The sequence below is a fragment of the Eubalaena glacialis genome, chromosome 18 (assembly GCF_028564815.1).
Source record: "Eubalaena glacialis isolate mEubGla1 chromosome 18, mEubGla1.1.hap2.+ XY, whole genome shotgun sequence".
Taxonomy (NCBI): Eukaryota; Metazoa; Chordata; class Mammalia; order Artiodactyla; family Balaenidae; genus Eubalaena; species Eubalaena glacialis.
Genome location: NC_083733.1, coordinates 63,392,932 through 63,407,480, shown reverse-complemented (window position 1 = coordinate 63,407,480; position 14,549 = coordinate 63,392,932). Strand labels below are relative to the sequence as shown.

At 53.3% G+C, this 14,549-nt stretch overlaps 1 protein-coding gene across 3 annotated transcripts in view; it reads right to left on the bottom strand.

Annotated features, from left to right (window-relative positions):
* Positions 1 to 14,549, bottom strand: part of MYH14 (myosin heavy chain 14) — a 91,956-nt gene that overhangs the window by 65,415 nt on the left and 11,992 nt on the right. For 2 of the 3 annotated variants that reach the window (XM_061173733.1, XM_061173735.1), the window contains exons 5-10: positions 14,375 to 14,477; positions 13,663 to 13,686; positions 11,990 to 12,082; positions 11,556 to 11,619; positions 8,827 to 8,925; positions 7,730 to 7,870 (exon numbers count right to left, since the gene is read on the bottom strand). In XM_061173733.1, the coding sequence (XP_061029716.1) occupies positions 7,730 to 7,870; positions 8,827 to 8,925; positions 11,556 to 11,619; positions 11,990 to 12,082; positions 13,663 to 13,686; positions 14,375 to 14,477 (524 nt within the window). The remainder of the gene's footprint in view (positions 1 to 7,729; positions 7,871 to 8,826; positions 8,926 to 11,555; positions 11,620 to 11,989; positions 12,083 to 13,662; positions 13,687 to 14,374; positions 14,478 to 14,549) is intronic. The other variant, XM_061173734.1, reaches the window with a different exon arrangement.

Below are 14,549 nucleotides of genomic sequence, written 5' to 3'. Positions count from 1 at the left end.
ATAAGCGGCATGGCTGAGACACACCCGGAGGTCTGACCCTGGGGTCTGTATTCTTAACAGCTGTGCAGCCCTTTTCGTCCCTCTTTTAGCATAAAATTCGGATGTTTGTACGAACGTAGAGCACACACACAGAAAAGCACACAAATCACCTCCATCCAGCTCAGTGAGGTTTTACAAAATGAACACACCAGTGGAGCCAGCCCCTCAGAAGCCCCCTTCTGGCCACTCACTGAACTCGTACAGATTTCACACTCACAGGATTGCAAGGAAGAAGCCAGGTTCAAAAGTGCACGGACTGTATGGGTCTGTTTGTTCCAAATTCAAGAGCGGGCGAAACAACTCCATGTTGTTAGATGCCAACATAATGGTGATGGGGGTTGTGGTGAGGGGAAGGGGCTTGAGGGGGCTTCGAGGTGCTGGTGATATGGGGTGTCACTTGCAGAAATTCCCCTGAGCTGGGTGCTTTGGCACCGCGCTCATTTTCTGGTGTCTATGCTACGTAAGCTTCTGCACAAAGTTTACTTAGGAAAAGGGAGGGGCGGAAGGTGGAGGGGGGAACCCTTCTGGGAGACCCATGCCAAAAATGCGTAACCCGAATCTAATCACGAGGAAACACATGCACATTGACAAAACAACTGGTCTGTAATCTCCCCAAGTGTCAAGGTCACGAACGATAAAGACTCAGGACTGGTTCCAGATGGATGGAGAGTAAAGCGTGACAAGTAGATGCAACGTGTGTGATCCTGGACTGGGGAAATGTGTGTGTGTGTGTGTGTGTGTGTTTGTTTAACTTAAAAAAAATTTTTTTTTTGCTATAAAGGACATTATTGGGAAAGTTGGCATAAAGTCTGTGGATTAGATAATAGTACTAATAGTGCCAATGTTAATTTCCTAATGATGATACTGTACTGTTTGTGTCAGAGAATGTTCTTAGGAAATAAGCACAGACAGATTTGGGGGGGTGGGCGGTAAGATGAGTAATGCCCCCTCTCCACAAAATGTCCACGGCCTGAATCCTGTGAATGTTACCTCGCAGGGAAAAATAGACTTTACCGATGTGATGAAATTAAGGATCTTAAAACGGGAGATTAATCTTGCATTATCCAGGTGGGTCCGAAACATAATCATAAGGGTCCTTATAAGAGGGAGGCAGAGGGGGAAGGCCACATGAGCAGAGGTTAGAGTGATGCATTTGGGTTTTTTTTTTCAATTTTTTTGGCCGCGCCGCGTAGCTTTCGGGGTCTTAGTTCCCCAACCAGGGATCGAACCCAGGCCCTGGCAGTGAAAGCACAGGGTCCTAACCACTGGACCACCAGGGGAGTCCCTAGAGTGATGCATTTTGAAGACAGAGAAAAGGGCCACGAGCTAAGGCATACGGAGGGCCTCTGGAAGCTGAAAAAGGCAAGAAGACGAATTCTTCCCGGAGCCTCCAGAAGGGACCAGCCCTGCTGACACCTTGACTTTAACCAGTAAGACTGATTTTTGACTTCTGACCTCCAGAACTGTGAGGGAATAAACGTGTGTTGTTATAAGCCACTACGTTTGTGGTCATTTGTGACAGTGGTCATCGGAAATACGAAGGGTGAAGGGATCCCTGGGCTACACCCCTACTCTCGAACAGCTCAGAACAAGTAATTAGAAAGATAGACAAGGATAAAGCAGATGTGGCAAGATGGTAATGCTTGAGGAATCTGGGAGAAGGTATGCAGCGATTTTGTGTACTCTACAACTTTTCTGTAAATCTGAAATTATTCAAAATAAAGAGGTTAGGGATTTCCCTGGTGGTCCAGTGGTTGAGACTCATGCTCCCAATGCAGGGGGCCCAGGTTCGATCCCTGGTCAGGGAACTAGATCCCACATGCTGCAACTAAGAGTTTGCATGCCGCAACTAAAGATTCCCCATGCCACAACTAAAAGATCCTGCATGCCGCAACTAAAAAGATCTCACATGCTGCAACGAAGATCCCGCGTGCTGCAACTAAGACCCAGCACAGCCAAATAAATAAATTTTTTTTTTTTTAAAATAGGTTAGGGCTTCCCTGGTGGCGCAGTGGTTGAGAATCTGCCTGCCAATGCAGGGGACACGGGTTCGAGCCCTGGTTTGGGAAGATCCCACATGCCGCGGAGCAACTGGGCCCGTGAGCCACAACTACTGAGCCTGCGCGTCTGGAGCCTGTGGTCCGCAACAAGAGAGGCCGCGATAGTGAGAGGCCCGTGCACCGCGATGAAGAGTGGCCCCACTCGCCACAACTAGAGAAAGCCCTCGCACAGAAACGAAGACCCAACACAGCCAAAAATAAATAAATAAATTAAAAAAAAAAAAAGAGGTTAAAAAAATCCCTGAAAACAGAAGGGCGGGAGGTGTTGGTCACCTGACAGCTTCAAGAAGCCTTACTCTGAAGGACACACACGAAACAGCTAACAGAGGTAGCCTCCTGGGAGCCCGGGACACTGGAATGATCATAGACTTTTAGTTCTTTTTGAATTTCATACCCTTTGAAATGTAGTCAAAAAAAAGATCACTGCTGAGAAAAGACTCAGTTTCTGGAATTAGACAGTGAAATTGCAGTGATGATTCACACCACCTTGTGAATATATTACAAATACTGAACTTGTATACTTGACAGTGGCGAATTTTACGGTCCATGAATTCTAGCCCCCCAGAGAAAAAAGGTTTTGGTATAGTTTTCGGGGCACGCCGGGGTGTGCAACAAATCTGAATTTTTCCTCTCCATCTCCATCAGGATCGTAACTCCTTGTGGAAAGTATCTGTTCCTTATTCACCTTCTAACTGTATCCTCTGCATACAGTAAGCACTCCATGACTGTGTTCATGAATGAACTTCAGCTTGCCACTTTGGGGGGAAGAATTCCTTCCACAGTCCCCACTACTTTTGGGATTCAATCTTATCCCTTATCAAGGTCTTCGGCACCCTGTCCCGAATCCTCCCACCTGCTCCAGCCCCGGGTCCCCTCAGTTACTCCAACCAGCCAGGCCAACCTCTTTCATCTCCGCCAACACGTGACACTCTCTCTTGCCCCCAGGCTTTCGCCCTGGGAGTTCCCTCCCCATAGAGGCGGTCCAGGACCACCTACACCTGCTTAATTCCTGCCTGACCATCAGGGCTCAGCCAAGCGCCACCTCCTCCAGGGGCTGCCCTGCCCCTTCCGAGACCCCACCTCCCACCCCCGTGACCCACAGTCACTGCTCCATGCACCTTCCAGCCATCACTCTAACAGGGGACCAACTTGAATCCACTTGTGTGATTTGATGCTCCCTGGGTCTCAGCGCTCCAGGGGGCAGGGGCTTGTTCTGTCTTGGTCACGGTTCATTTCTCCCAGCGTCTGCAGGGGTCTGGCCCGCAGACTCCATCATGTGTTGAATGAATCGATATACGAATGAACAAATGGCCAAGAGTTAACTAGTGGGGGGTGCATTACTGAGGCGTGACCTGGGGCAAGCCAGTGGCCTCCTGGGCCTGGGTTTCCCCTGCTGGGCAGTGGGAGGGGCTGGGCGGGGGGTCAGCGGGCTGGGGTGTCGGGGACAGCCGAGAGTCCCGGAAACAGAGGGAGGTTTTGCGGCTGGGCAGCGAGGCACCTCCCAAAAGATAAATAAATGAGCACATCTCCTGATAGACTCACAAGGGCATCATCACCCCTAACAAACTGGATGATTATTCATCCTTAACCTCAGCTCAGACCTGACCCAGACTCGAGTCCCCCCCAGTGGCCTTTAAAATGGCCTTTTACGGTTGGCTTCGGAACCTGCGTGGGTTCCAAGCACCCGGTGAACCTGACGCCTGAGGGGCTGGCAATCAGCTCTGGCTGGTGACTTCAACCCAGCCGGCGGTAAGCAAGCCCCGACCTGCATGGGCGGAGGCGTAGGGCTGGCGAGGCTACGACGGCCTCACGTGGGCAGGAGCTCACCTCCCTGCGTGCTAGGCTGCCTGTTCCACCTCACTGGTGGCATTTACGGCGCCAACGTGGATGGGAAGTGAGGAGCGGGGTGGAGGTCCTGCTTCCACTGGCCCCGAACGCTCTCTGCCCTGGGCTTCCCGTGGGCGACCCAGAGGCGCCCAACCGCCTCTCTGGAAACGGATCTCAGGCTGGCTTTGGAGTCAGACCCGGGTTCCACCACCACCTCATCAAAGGCAGTGAGTCCTATAGGGCAGACACCCCACCTCCCTGGACCTCTGTGTCCTTTTTTCTTTTTGGCCGCGCCATGGGGCTTGTGGGAGCTTAGTTTCCCGACCAGGGATCGAACCCAGGGCCATCCCTAACCTACAAGTCCTAACCACTGGACCACCAGGGAACTCCCCATCTCTGTCTCCTCTTTCTTCCAAAGGAGAGTCTAGAAAAAAAGGTGACCGGCTGGCTCCACTCCTTGGAAGTGAGACACAAAATCACACTGTTATGAGACCCCATCCACCTGCCACACCAGCAAAAGCAAAAAAGCTGACAACAGTGGTTGCTGGCAACCACGTCGGGGAACAGGTGCTCCAGAGACAGGGTGGGAGAAACTGGAAACTAGCGCCACCTTCTGGACGGCGGCGAGGTCGATTCAGTACAAGTTAAAAAAACAGAGTGGGGTTGGGGGAAGGGAAAGGGGCTGGGGGTTAGAGCTGAAAGCCAATAAGTCATGAGCCCGTAACTGCTGGATCTGATGCCAGGCTCCTGGGGGAGGGGTGGGGGGTTCACGACCCTCTGCTCTCTACTTGCATACCTGTTTGAAAGGTTCCGTAAGAAAAAGGTAAAAAGCAAAATTATTCAGCAGTAAAAAGGAAGGAAGCACGGATACATACGACCACATGGATGAAACTTCAAACCATCATGCCGAGGGAAGGAAGCCAGCCACAAAGGATGATATATTGTATGATTCCATCTATATGAAAGGTCCCAGATAAGCAAATCCATAGACACAGGAAGCAGATCTGTGGTTGCCAGGGGCTGGCATTGGAAAACTGGCAGATGACCGCAAAGGGGCGCAAGTTATCTTCTTGGGTCACTGAAAATGTTCTAAAATTGATAGTGGGGATGGCTGCACAGCTCTGAAGGTACTAAAAGCCACCGGCTTGTATGTGGCTTCGCCACATGGCCTGCGGGATCTTAGTTCCCCGACCAGGGATCGAACCTGGGCCCTTGGCAGTGAAAGTGCGGAGTCCTAACCACTGGACCGCCAGGGAATTCCCTGACATATACTTTAAATAGGTAAATGTTTTGGTATGTGAATGATATCTCAATAAAGCTGTTAAATTTCCGTTACAGCTGGATAAAACCAAAGATTGCACCTCTCCTTGGACTCAGCATTTTGTGGCTTAAGAGCTGATCCTGCAGTTCTGTTCACCCACGAGCACAAAGATCTACTTATAAGGATATTCTTGGCACTTTTGGGGGGATGGGGGTTCATTCCAACAGCAATAGGATACAGTCACCCGAAGGGTGTGTCTGCAAGGGACAGACAGGCTACAAGAATCACAGCTCATCTAAACAATGAAACCTTCTGCAACCACAAAAAACCCTGAAATTCACCTATACCTACAAAACCAGAATAACTGCCAAAACATGCTGTTTGGTGGGAAAAGTAGGGGACAAAGCCCACGCTAGCATGGGGGCGATGAGCTATTTTACCCCAGTGCCGCGCAGGACCCAGGCCAGGGTGTGGGGCCTGATATGCCAGGTGTTTTCATGGTTATTTGGTGCCTCTGAGCCGGTCCTGGGAGGAAGGTCAGGGAGGTGGGGCCCATCTGGATCAACCACTGCGCAGGAACTTTTAAATCAGGAGAGAAATACGGTAACATTTTTTCTGGGGGGGGTGGGTGGCATGCAGATCTCAGTTCCCCCACCAGGGATCGAACCCGTGCCCCCTGCAGTGGAAGCGCGGAGTCTTAACCACTGGACCGCCAGGGAAGTCCCAGAAATACGGTAACATTTTGATCAACATTACAGCTGAACATCAGCCCTGGGGCTGGAGAATAATGTGTGTCTTTTCTTACATGTCTGAAATATTTCTGGCAGGAGATGCAGGAAGCTTAACAGTGGAAAACTAGGGCTCAGAGGGGCCCAGGGCAACTCGGTTTGCACACGATGACCTTTGATCATATTCCGATTATGTCACACTACACGCCAACGGTGGTGCAAAATTTTTGTTTTGGGACTGGAAAAATCGGAGTTGCTACCCGCGCCCACCACACGGCAGGAGGGTTACTTGAGGTGACCTGTGTCAGGAGGGCAAGTGGTACCTGAGAAGCTCAGGCCCCCACTGTGGCTTCCATCTGAATTTGTTTGTCAGCTGCCCAGGGAGGAGCAGGGCAGTTACGCAACCCGTGGTTGGGAAATCTAGCAGGGAGGCCTGGGACCCTGTGTCAATATGCCTGAGGATGCTGGCCTGTTCGCTGCCTGGGTGGACAGCCAACCTGGCACTGACTGGGTCTCCAGCCCTCCCCATTGGCCCTGGAGCCCACAGTGGCTCCCGAGGCCTTCCACAGCCCCGGAGACCAGAGGAGAATGAGACCCAGGCCCGGCCCCGCTCAGAACTGGAAATCAGGGTCTCCACGGGACTGGTGAAAGGAATCACAATTCATCCAGACAATGAAATGCCAGGTAGCCGGAAATAAGACTGAGATTTCCCCCTCTATGCGTGCGTAATGGGTTGAATCGTGTCCCCCTACTCCCTCCAAAAATACATTAAAATCCTAATGCCTGGGACCTCTCAGAATGTGACCTGATTTGGGTATTGGGTCGTTGCAGCTGTAATTATTTAAGTTAAGATGAGATCACACGGGAGTGGGGTGGCCCCTAATCCAAAATGATGGGTGTCCTATAAAAGGGGAGATTTGCATACAGATGCTTGGGCAGGGAGGCGGGCGCACCCCATTAAGCTGAAGGCAGAGATCAGGTGATGCTTCTAACAAGGAAACCACCAGAAGTTAGGGGAGGGGAAGGGAACAGATTCTCCCAGGACCAACCAACCCCACCAACACCTTGATCTCAGACTTCTGGCCTCCAGACCTGGGAGATGATCAATTTCACTTGTTTAAGGCACTCGGTTTGTGGTGCTTTGTGATGGCAGCCCTGGCAAACAAATACAGTACTGCAACGGAACTATTGTCAAAATGTACTGTTTGGCGAGAAAGGTGGGGAGCAAAGCAGCAGCAAACGGGTAATGAGCTGAGTATTTCACCCCAGTGCCCCCGAGCCCAGACCAACCAAGGAAGACCCCGGGCCAGGGGCACGGTCTTCCCTGCACCCTCGCTTCAGCCTCCTCCTGCCCTACAGTCCATCCTCCACACGGCCCAGAGCTGCTCCTCCACGGCTCCCAGCCCTCCCATGGCTCCCCAGTGCCCTCAGGACAAATCCCAGCCCCTCAGGCTGGCATTCGAGGCCCCACCTGCCCCTGTGGCTCCATCTCCCCACTCCCCTGGGTCACCCACTAATTGAATCCATTTGAGAAGTTTCAATTCCTCAAACATGTCACACCTTTCCTGCCTCAGGGCTTTTGCTCACGCTGTTTCCCCCTGCCTAGACCGCTCTTCCCCGATAGCACCAATGCTCACACCTTCGGCTCTCCAGGCCTTTGCGCAAACATCACCAACACAGTGTGTCCTTCCCGATCCCCTATTTAAAGCTTCCTCCTTCCTCCGTTCCCTGTTTTAGTTTTCAAACTGAGCAATGAATGGCCAGGTGTCCACCCCCATCCTTTATGGGGGGCTCTGGGCTCACGGCTCACTCACAGGTGATTTCCTCGTGGGTGAATCCCAGGACCCGCAGGGACTCCAGTGTCTCCTGGAAGAGCTCGCGCTCCTGGCCCGGAGAGGATGATGGCCCGTTGGTCAGGAAGCGGTAGTGGGAGAACGGCTCCAGGAGGAGGTCGGCTGTAGGAGTAACAGGCGGAGGTCAAGGTCAAGAATGAGCTGTAGAGTCAGACTCAAGTCCCGGCTTCCTCAATAGCCACCCCGGGAAGAGCATCACTTCCCCACTAGGAAACTCGGTCTCCTCCTCTGTCAAATGAGTGGGGATCCACTCTTCAAGGGTTTGGTAGGAAGGGCCGGGCGTGAAGTGGGTATTTAGCACATATTAGACCTTTCCTCTTCCCTCCTTCCATAATGATTCTCAAGTCGCAGAGTTGCCCAGAGAAGGCAGGAGCCGCCCATTGGCAGAAGCAACAGGGCTGCGGGTGCCTGAGTTAGCAGAAGCCATGGGACAGGAGGGGCCGGTGGCAGAGGGTTCGGAAGCCACCGCGAGCAGGAGGCTGGGTGCGGAGGGGCCAGGAGGTGGCCCAAGCTACGGGGTGGAAGAAGCCAGAATGGCAGGGAGCCACAGGGCAGCGCAGCCACCGTAGAGGAGACAGCCTTGGGGCGTTTCCACAGCCAGAGGGCTGGAGGAGCGCCGAGCAGGAGACAGAAGGAGTCTCACGCAGGAGCCATGAGGCAGCAGGAGCCTACAAGCCATGCAAACCACCATCATCGGGAACCACGAGACGGCAAAGCTGGAGTTGTTACAGCACCCGCTGGAGTAAGCAGAGCCCCGGAGTTTCAGGAGAGAAGTGAGTGTGGGCAGGAGACACGCAGCCACGTAGCCGGCATGAGCAAGACCCGGGAGACAGCGGGAACCAGAGGGCAGCAGAGTCTGGGGATGGCAGGAGTCGAGAGGCGGCAGAAACCAGGGGCGGTGGGATCCGGGAGGCGAGAGAATCCACCACCCAGCAGGAGCCTGACACAAAGCAGGTGCTTGACAAAGGTTAGTGCCTCCCATGTCCTCCGCCCTGGGGGGTCCACACGCAGCTACCACCCAGACCCCGGGGAGGGGTGGGGAGCCATCGGACACTAACCCTTGAGCTGCTCCCCGGCGCCTCCCAGCAGCTGGTAGAAGATGTGGAAACTGCATTCGTCCTTGGCCTGGCGGATGGCCCTCGACTTCTCCAGCAGGTCTGGGTGGGGGGTGAGTCAAGGTGCCGCATGGAGGGGACCCCCCTGCTATCCCATGGAACAGTGGAGTCACTCATAGCCCCGGCCGGCGACCTGGTCGCTAACTGGACCAGTGGCTTTGGACATGTGTCACTTAAGCCTCGAGCCTTAGTTTCCTCATCTGTGCAAGGGGCCCGGTACTAACACCCGTCCATGAGTCTATGAGGTGCTGTCGGGGTAAATGAGTTATTATGTGTCAAACACTGGAGCTGTGCCTGGTTTTTCATTACCAAGGATAAGAATACCTCCTGCTGCCATGACCCTCTCAGCCTCAGTTTCCCCGTATGACTACTGAGGCTCTCAGCTTCTCCCTTCTGCGAAAGCCACGTGGCACGTTTACACACTGAAAATTGGCGAGACGCCTTAAAGGAAAATAAAACACCTGATAATTGGTGTAGCCATCTGTGTCCTACACTCATGGACCACCGAGCACATATTTTGCACAACTGTCATAATGCAGGACCTGGCTTGGGAAGCCTCGCCCAAGATGGACTGCAAACCATTGACCCAAAACCCTGGGGCGCTAACCTGCTTGGGTGAGACGGGGCGGACCCATGGAGGAGGTCCCACAGGGCAAGGTGGGGTGAAGGGAGCATGCATGACCTGTGCAACCCTGGGTGATGACAGCCCCGAGCCTCGTTTTCCTCTTCTGTGAAATGGGATGATAACAGCATCTGCCTCACAGGGTTACAGAGACGAGGAACTGAGTTAACCTATGGAGAGTTCTCAAGACACTGCCAGGCACGCAGTAAACCCTCAAGAAATGTTGGACATGCTGATGCGGGTGTGAGGGGTCAGGCCAAGCCCGGGATCCATCTGTTTGACCCCGGGGGTGGCACCTGCCCCGCGAGCACCAATGACCACAGGCTGGTCATCGGCCCCGAGGCAGAGACAGCCAGGCAGGACAGCCGTGCCTGGTGGGGGCAGCCCCAACTGGATGGGGAGTGTGGATGGGAGAAAGTTAGCGTTTGGAAGCAGGCAGAGAAGACTCCCGGGGTCCGTGGAGGCCTGGGATGGCAGGATGGATGGGGCAGGGAGAGCCGTGAGCTCTAAGGAGTTGTGTGAGCAGCAACCGTGATGCAGAGGGGTGATGGGCCGCAGGAACGGTGGGGATCAGGAGCTGGTGGCAGCAGGGGACATGAGGCCTCGAGCCCAAGGAAGAAGTTACCAGGTGGCAGGAGAGTCCATGGGGCCCAGCTGCTTGACAGCGAGATCCCTGTTTCCTTACTCCCTAAGCCCTCTTAGGAAAAACCCTTCACCGACACACTGCTTCTCAACCCTCCCCCAGATTACCGGGGGGAACAGTGAGCTTAGATACCCTGGGGATGGGGATATGATTTGTTATGACTATCATCCACATTGCAATGAATAATTATTAACAATATTAACATTATAAGGACAGTGCTAACTTAATCATTCGTTTCTAATAATGATAGCTCATTCTTTTTTTTTTTTTTTTTTTTTTTGACCGTGCCACACGGCTTGTGGGATCTTAGTTCCCCAGCCAGGCAGGGATTGAACCCGGGCCCTCGGCAGTGAAAGCGCCGAGTCCTAACCACTGGACTGCCAGGGAATTCCCAGATAGCTCATGCTTGAGTGCTTACCATGTGGCAGGGGCCATGCTAAGAACCTGCCTCACTTCAGACCCTTCCAGGGTAGGTTCAACGATCCGTCCCCTTCTACAGAGGGAGAAACTGAAGCCCGGAGAGGTCAAATCACGTGCTCAAGAGCCTCAAAGTGGCAGAGCTGGGATTCGAACGCGGGTGGGTGTGATTTCTTCTCTCGTTCTCTTAAGCTCTGCACTCCTGGAGCTTCTGGTTTTATCTTTTAAATTCCTACCGAGCATGTGTGGGAAAGGTTCGACACAGCTGGCCTGAGTCAGCCAGCTTGCAAGGCCTGCCTCTGGCTGGTGTCTGGGAATCTGGATTTCGGGAGGGTTCCCAGCCTTCCTTGGCTGATAGGAGGGGCTCCCTGCACCTAAACTGTTTGTGCAAAACAACATGGTTTCTTCTGAACACCCGCTTTCCTTCGGGAACTCTGGAATTTGGGTATGTGCCAGGGAGACAGTGCCTATGTGATCAGCCCCCAGTGAAAACCCTGGGCGCGGAGTCTCTGATGAGCGTGCCTGGTAGAAAACATTTCACACGTGTTGGCATACCTGGGAATTAAGTATGTCCCGTGTGACTCCACGGGGCAAGGCCTCTGGAAGCTGGCGCTGCCCGCCCCCCCTCACTCAGCCCCACACGCCCTCCCCTTTTGCTGCCTGCGCTCGTGACCTTTCTCTATGGTTAAGTCATAGCCGACCCTCCGCCCCATAGCGAGGCTGGGCTGGCCTTCTCCTAAAAGCTCCGGGAGGCCCTGCCCTCCTCCCTTCATGTGGAGATGCTGCCTCTGCCCCTTCCTGAGGTTCTAGGATCCTTCCCCTTCTGCAGAGGGGGAAACTGAGGCACAGTTTCTGAGCTGCAGGGAGCCAGGGTTCCCGGCGAGTGTGGACGCCTGTTTTCCGTAAGTGGTGAGATCCCAAGAGCCACCCTCCTTGGCTGCCACCCCTCGTCCCCTCCACCAGGCACCCCTCCGGCTGGTGAGAGGATACAAGTCTCGATGTTGGCGCCCACGATGTACCCGGCAACGTCGAAGTTGATGCGGATGAATTTGCCCTGCGAGGGAAGCGGGTGGAGGGACTTAGCCAAGGATCCCACGGGCCTAGAGAGCACCGCCAACCCACACTCACCCCTCCCAGAGCCAGGGCTGCCTCTTGCTTTCTCCCTCCACTGAACCCCACTCCAATCATGAGGTTCCAGTTCGGGGGGCAGTTCCCAGGGGAATTCAAGGTCCAGGCCCCTTTGACTTCTTTCCTCGGGACCCAGGTCCCCAGCTCTTTCATCCCTCAGACCTAGGAGCCACGGCCCCCAGGCCCCTCCTCCTTCAACAAACCCACACATCCTGCCTCCCCTCCACCATCCTCCTGAACTCCCAGCTCCTGTTTCACTGACTCAGGCCCAGGCACCGCCCTCCCCCAGCACTCACGAATCGGGAGGAGTTGTCATTCTTTACTGTCTTGGCATTGCCAAAGGCCTCCAGGATGGGGTTAGCCTGAAGAAGCTGCCGCTCCAGCTCACCCTGCAGGGGCGCGGGGGATGGCGCGTCAGCTGGGGGAGGGGGGTTGGCCCAGCTGTAAGGGGGGGTGGGTCTGTGTCACAGTTGGCTGAGTGTCTGTGTGTGAAGGGCCTTTGTGTGTCCAGGTGTGTGCCCGCTTTCCCGCATCTGGGTCTTGCCCTTCAGTCTACTGTGAAGGGAACGAGGAAACATCTGAGGAAACATCTCCAGGATACGTTGTTAGTGGAAACAAAACAAAACAAAAAGCAAGTTGCAGGAAAATACCTACAGTGTGATCCCATTAATAAAAAATAAATTGAGGGAAAAGCACACCACAAAACAAGACTCCTATTTCTATAAGGATAGACACATGTCTGTAAACATTTAGAGAAAGGTCTGCAAGGATACACACCAAACTGTCAACAGCATAAGACACTCCAAGGAAGGAGGACTGAGAGAAGGAAAGAGGAATTTCACTTTATCTGATTTTTGTTGTTGTTGCTGTTGTTACAGTGAATATGTACTCATGTATCACTTGTAGAATTAAAGAAAAATCTATACCATCTAAGTAAAGTGCTTCAAACTGTTTGGCAGTTTGGTAGTTTCCTCCCCCAGTCAGGCTGATCCATGGGTGGGGATTATTTACTTATTTATTTATTTAAGACAGGAACCTTTTTTTAAAATTGAAGTATAGTTGATTTATAATATTGTGTTAGTCTCAGGTATACAGCAAAATGATACGGTTATACATATATATGTATATACCTATATTCTTCTTTTTCCGATTCTTATCCATTATAGTTCATTACAAGATATTAAATATAGTTCCCTGTTCTATACAGTAAATCTTTGTTGTTTATCTATTTTATATATGGTAATGTGCATCTTTTCATCCCCTACTCCCAATTTATCCCTCCCCCCACCCCCATGGGTAGGGATCTTATTCTGAACTTCCCTACAGCCACCTCGGTGTCAGAGCCAGGAACATAGTAGGTGCTCAGTCAACAGCAATCCCCTTCCCCTCTTTCCTAGCCAGGCTCTCAAAGACACCAACTATTTCTTTAAATGCCCTGTGAGCCCTCAGACACTAGCCTGAGCTGGGTGTACACATTAGGCCTACCATAACTGTCAGTGTGGGTCTGTGGGTTGTGTGAACTCGTGGTGTCTGTGGGCTCTGTCTACATATATTTAGCAGATCAACAATAAATGGTAGTTTTGGCCTCTGGGTTGTTTCACATTGGGATCTGTGGTCAGTCTGCACAGACACAGTAGGGCTAACAGAAACGGCTGTGTGGTTGGGGTCTGCACATGTGCGGTAGGACCACACTAAATGGCAGCATGGGCCCTAGGTGTGTGCATGCAGTAGGGCTGCCATAAGCAACAGTGGAGTGGGGGGGGCCTGTGTGCACACAGTAGGGTTGTGTGAAATGACAGTGTGGGGCTGGGCGTGCACACAGCAGGACTGCCATAAGTGGCAATGTGGCTTCCTGGCAGGGGTGACCATCAGTGCCTGAGGGGACCCTGTCTGCCAGGAAGACTGTGGTTTGGGGTGACCCAGGTGGTATTAGGGGTGACAGGACTCGAGGTGATTCCCCACTACTCACATAAGACACGGTGCTGGTGGAGGCCTGAGGAAGTCACAGGACACGAGACACGGACCGGGACACGGACCAGGACACAGCACATGGAACGTGGACAGACACACAGGTGAACTGGTGGTCTCAGGTGGTGGGTGGGGTGAGGCGGAGAGACGAGGGGCTGGGGAAACTGGCCATGTGGAGTGGGGTGGCGTCGGGGGGGTACCCGCAGCACCCAGGGCTTGAATCCAGCCTAGCCCTTCCTGGGTGTGTGGCCTCGGACAACCAACTCACCCCAGCTGTGACTTTGGTTTCCCGTCTTTAACGCAGGAAGACCACACCCACCTCACTGGAGTGTTACAGTAATAGAAGCAAAGGGACTAGTACTATATAAATGCCCACTTATAGAGTAAACCTGGGCATTGCCAGAACCTAAACAGGCCTGACACACAGTGGATGCTCTGGAATGTAAGCACCTACTGTGCGCCAGGCGCTGTTCCAAGGGCCAATGAGGCCAAGGACTGGCCTTCACATTTTTGTGTCTACCCTGCCTCTGCTCCCAGCACTACATCAGGCACACAGTAGGGACGCAGTGGGCATGGGCAGCCAGGAGAAGGCCCACAACTGTGTCCCTCCATGAGGGAAGCAGGGAGTTAGTTATGGGGGGAAGCAGAACCTGAGATGGAGGGGGCCTTGCTGGTGGCAGGGTCCAGAGTACGTCCCAAGGCAGGAAACTTACCGGGACACCCGGCTCCTTCCTGCCCTTTGGCGATGATGCCACGTGGGCGAGGTACTGGATGACTTTCTTGGTGTTTTCTGTCTTCCCAGCCCCAGACTCCCCGCTAAGGGGGGGCACAAAGGGAAATAAAAAGGGTCAGCAATGTTCCAAGGTAAGCCCCGCCCATTCCAAGCAG